The sequence below is a fragment of the Chamaea fasciata genome, unplaced genomic scaffold, assembly GCF_029207755.1.
Source record: "Chamaea fasciata isolate MVZ Bird 193981 ecotype frontalis unplaced genomic scaffold, bChaFas1.0.hap1 SCAF_16, whole genome shotgun sequence".
Classification (NCBI taxonomy): Eukaryota; Metazoa; Chordata; class Aves; order Passeriformes; family Sylviidae; genus Chamaea; species Chamaea fasciata.
This window is the reverse complement of record NW_027094101.1, coordinates 9,708,321-9,712,854: the sequence shown is the minus strand read 5'-3', so window position 1 is coordinate 9,712,854 and position 4,534 is coordinate 9,708,321. Positions and strand designations below refer to the sequence as shown.

Below are 4,534 nucleotides of genomic sequence, written 5' to 3'. Positions count from 1 at the left end.
GGGAAATGAAAGGGAGGCACGACTGACCTTCTCAGTTTGGGTTTCAATAATGATAATGATAAAGATAATTATAGTGAGAATGGTTCAATTGAGGCTTTATCAAAGAAGAGGCGCTTTGATCACACGGCGACCATCAGCCCTGAGGTTCAGGGAGAGGACAAGCTGTCCAAGTCTGGAATTATCTCTCCTGCTTTGCCTCTGGGCAGTGGAGTTGCTCCTTAGGAAGAGCCGGTGGCTGCCCTGGGAGGGTATGGACACTGGCTTGGATGCAGGGCAGAGCACTCAGAGCTGAATTTCCATCACATATTTACACCTGAGGAACTTTCAGTCTTTTAGTTACATCCTGGGGATGTGTCTGTTCGTAACATCGGCATCTCCATGGAGATATTGATAAAACTGTCAGAAATCTATTTAAAGTAACTCGGCGGGTGGGGACAAAGCAGGGGAAAAAATATTTGCTACAAATATTACGTTAAATGGTGCCTGATCTGTGTTTTACAATCCATGTTCTAAATCCCTTTTTGGGGCTGATTTAGCGAGCTCAGCCCGAGCTGCAGGTGACTGTTTGTGCGATAGAGCCATAAAAACCTCACAAGTGTCCCGGAAATATCTCGGGGCAGGTGCTGCTGGCCCTGTGACCTCCTCTAACTCAGCGCTGGCAAACAGCCCCGGCTCCCTTCCCGGCACTGGGTTAAGATGTGATAAAAGAATGCCTTTCTCCTCCGCGGCTCCCTGAACTATGTCCCGCCTGCGCCCGGCAGCATTTGCATGTTAAAAGCGGGGGGAAAGGTAAAAGGTACGCGGTAGTTTGCCAAATCACGGAATTTCTGCCCGGTGGCTGGGCGGAGGAGGAAGCTCGGGAACACCTCTGCCCTGCCTCCTGCTGCAGGGTATTTAACCTCGGCAGTCGGGGCTGGAGCCGCATCTCTGCTTCCTCCGGCTCTCATCCTCCTCTCACACATCCCTCTGGCTCTCTGGGAAGGAGCAGCAGCCGTGGGGAAGATGAGCTGCAACAGGTACCCCGTGCACGTGAAGGCTGTCGGCTTCATGCAGTGCAGAAAACAGAAGGTACTCGAATTTTTTTTTTCTTTTTTTTGGCTCTGTTTTTCTCCTTAAATATAATTTACAGATTGGGAGACTAGAGGATTTTTGAGTTATTCTTCCCAGGGATACACTTGCTTATTCTCCATAGTATTGGGGTTGGAGCCTAGGGGTCTAGGACAAGGGGACTTGTTTTTTAATGGGCTTAATATCTTGTGGTTTGCTCTCTTTCTGTCACAGCACCATAAAATTCTCCTGGCTTCAGCAATGATTATCCCTTTGGGGTTCTGAAATTAAGGAAATATTTTTGTAGGTTTAATGTTTAGTTTAATTTTTGAATGTGACATTAAAAGCCTCAACTAAACCACAGCAAATGCTGATTGCCTGGAAGCATTCAAAATTGAACACTGTGATTAAACTGTTTTTCCTTTACCTTTTCTTTTCACAGAACTACATGATGTTTGTGTCTTGGTCAGATCAGAACAACATTCTCATCTACAGGACGTTTGAAGACTTTAAGAAATTCCATGTAAGTGAATTTTCAATTCCTCAAATTTCACGATTCCTATCCTGGGGAGGGGAAGGAGCCCAGCCACGTGTCAGCTTTGAGGAATCACCGTTCTCTCCTTCTCCTTGCTTTTAGAAAGAGCTGAAGAGAAAATTCCCCACTGAGAGTGGGTCACTGAGGAGTTTACCCAGGTTTAAAGGTAAGGGCAAATCTCTGACGGATCAACAAACGTGAGAGTGGCTGGGGACAGTCATAACCCATGACAGAGACTGAAGCCTCCGAGTCTGACCTTCCTCTGGAACAGGTCAGGGGCTCACTCCTCCTCCTGCCATGGCACCACTGGGTCACATCAGCATGTTTGGGTCCTGTACAGACTTCAAATGACCCAGAAAGGCTTTTTTAATCGATAGCTGCACTTGGCAAATTAATGCTACACTTCAAACATTGACCTAGGGCTTCTTGAAACTTGACATGTGAAAAGAAGAGAAATTTTGGATGTTAAAAAATTGTATCAGTAGCTGTTAAAAATGACAGGGAGGCAGGGACAGTGACTTTGTACAGTTTGGGCTTGGGCAGGAAGGGTGGTGGGTGAGGGCACCCCAGTGTTCAGGGAAAAGAGGCTGCTCCCAGGGATCCAGATCCATTGCTGTCCTACCCCAACTGTGCCCTTGTTATTTTGAAGGTATAACTATGCAGCAGAGGAAGGGTGGGAAGCTGAACAGGTGCCTGGAGATCCTGAAACTGCTGGAAACGTATTCCCAAGAGCTGCTGAAAACAGATGTGAAAATCTCCCGGGGTGAAGAGGTGAATCAGTTTTTCAAGGCACAGACTCAAGACCTTGATCCCTCCTTCCCTGAAAACAGGTATGAAATATGAGTTGTATTTTTTTTTTGTTTGTTTGTGAAGCAGAAATGTTATGGGATATGAATAGAAGGGAAACAGCAGTTACACTCCAGGGCAGTTCAGCTTCAATCCAGCTTAATTTTGTTTCTGATGCCTGAAGCTTTTCTCAGCCTACTGCAGAAATGATTTCCCCCAAATCAATACGAAACTCAACCTTTCACGTGAGTTTTTTTGACATGCACCTTTACTTTTCAGTGCCGTGATCATGCCATCAGTATTCAGAAGGGAGAAGAACCCCCAGCCCCTGTCCATCACCCTCCCTCAGGCGTCGCAGAGCTACCGCTGCATCGAGGCCTTTGAAACCAAAGACACAAAGAACAAACCCTTCACAGTGGCTCCGAAGGAGATTGTGGAAGTGCTCATCAAAGACATGACTGGTAGGTCTGAGAGGATTCAGTCTCAGGGGTGGATGGGCAGATGGATTCATAGCTAGGCAAATGCTGGAGTAGTGTCAGAGGTTCAGGTGTTTGCACTTGTGTGCTTACCTGGGGGGACAGTGAATGTCCCTCCTGTCTCTTGTGTCCCTTACCCAGGGGTTATTGTCATGTCTTGACTTGCAGGCTGTTAAAATCTGGGTGTTTTTCCTCTTTGTAGGCTGGTGGCTGGTGGAAAACACGGACAAGCAGATAGCTTGGTTCCCAGCCTCGTACCTGGAAGAGCTTGATGCCTGTGAGGACATGCAGAATGCCTTCAGCTCAGATGAGGAGGGTAAGCCTGTTCCTCCATCAAAACATGAGTTCTGCAGAACCTCACCACTTTTATCCACTGCCTGGGGTCCCTGCCTGGACCTCTGACTCTCCTGGCTGGCTCTGCCACCACCTGTGGGCCATGGAACCATGGAGTGATTTGGGTTGGAAGGGAGCTTAAAGCCCATCCAGTTCCAGCCCCAACACTTTCCACTGTCCTAGGTTGCTCCAAGCCCTGTCCAACCTGGCCTTGGACACTTCCAGGGATCCAGGGGCAGCCACAGCTTCTCTGGGCAACTTCTTCCACCCCTTTTTTGTAAAAAACTTCTTCTTTACATCCAACTTAAATGGATCAGACTGGGGGCCCTGCACAAGCCAGTCACTCAGGGACAGTTGCCCTGCAGCTGGGCTGGTCGCTCACAGGGATCAGAGCATTTCTCCACAAGGCAAATCCAACCTCTCCCTCTCTCTGCAGGCAGCCTGTACTTTGTGGTGCAGGCCTACGAGGCTCAGAAGGCAGATGAGCTCTCACTGAACCAGGGGGTGGTCGTGGAAGTGCTCAGGAGATCCCACGACGGCTGGTGGCTGATCCGGTGAGGATCCCAAAGTCCTGGCTCCCTGAGGGAGCTGCTTGCTGTTCCTCCCCTCCTGGGTGGGATGCACAGGGAGCCCCCTGAGCTGGGGGATGGTTTCCCTGTCCCCACACCCCCTGTGCACCACGGACCTGCTTCCCCAAGTGCTCCCTCCCCTTGGCCCGAGGTGCTGGAAGGCTTTTCTCAGTGTTCTTTCCATCCCTGCCCTCAGGTACAACGGCTGCACCGGCTACATCCCCTCGCTGTGCCTCCGGCCCTACCAGAACCCTCACCACAAGCTCCAGACCATCCTGAGCTGCGGCCTCAACGCCTCCAGCCCGAGCCTGTGCTCCCCGCAGCCCCGGGGGCAGGCGGCGCCCCGGCCCGGCCCGGCCCGGCAGCAGCACGGCAGCTCTCCGGGAAGCACATCCCGCTCTCTGCCCAGGGCCAGCTCCACGCCGGAGCTGGATTTGGACAGCTCCTCCTTGAGCTCGGCCAGCAGCAGTGACGGGGACGCCCGGCTGGCCTGGAAACCCGACTTGTCGCGATCGCTGCCCGAGGTGGAGCAAGCCAGGAGCGATCCTGCCCCGAGCCACGGCAGCAAATCCCCATCCCTCAGGAACAGGAACGACTCCGGCTTTGTGGAGTCCTCCGCAGCCGACCTCGGCTCGTCCCTGGCTGACCCTGAGCTGGCCGCGGGTGTCCCCAAGGTGCCAGCCCGTCCCTCGCCCCACGAGATCCTGCAGCGCTGCAGCACCGTCACCAAGCGCGCCGTGCAGCAATCGGCTCTGCGGCCGGCCCTCCCCGTCCCCAGCCGGCATTAG

General features: G+C 52.1%; 1 protein-coding gene across 1 annotated transcript; it reads left to right on the top strand.

Annotated features, from left to right (window-relative positions):
* Positions 1–1,002: 1,002 nt before the first annotated feature.
* NOXO1 (NADPH oxidase organizer 1) lies at positions 1,003–4,534 on the top strand. Its single transcript, XM_066197845.1, has 8 exons — positions 1,003–1,068; positions 1,490–1,570; positions 1,685–1,748; positions 2,232–2,412; positions 2,648–2,829; positions 3,047–3,160; positions 3,614–3,731; positions 3,943–4,534. The coding sequence occupies exons 1-8, from the start codon at positions 1,003–1,005 to the stop codon at positions 4,532–4,534; spliced, it is 1,398 nt and encodes a 465-aa protein (XP_066053942.1).

Excerpts from the sequence above, each read along its gene's own strand:
- NOXO1 (XM_066197845.1), top strand. The coding sequence starts at position 1,003 with ATGAGCTGCAACAGGTACCCCGTGCACGTGAAGGCTGTCGGCTTCATG. Across the intron at positions 1,749-2,231 it reads GAGTTTACCCAGGTTTAAAG|GTATAACTATGCAGCAGAGG; the intron begins GTAAGGGCAAAT and ends GTTATTTTGAAG. Across the intron at positions 3,161-3,613 it reads CTTCAGCTCAGATGAGGAGG|GCAGCCTGTACTTTGTGGTG; the intron begins GTAAGCCTGTTC and ends CTCTCTCTGCAG.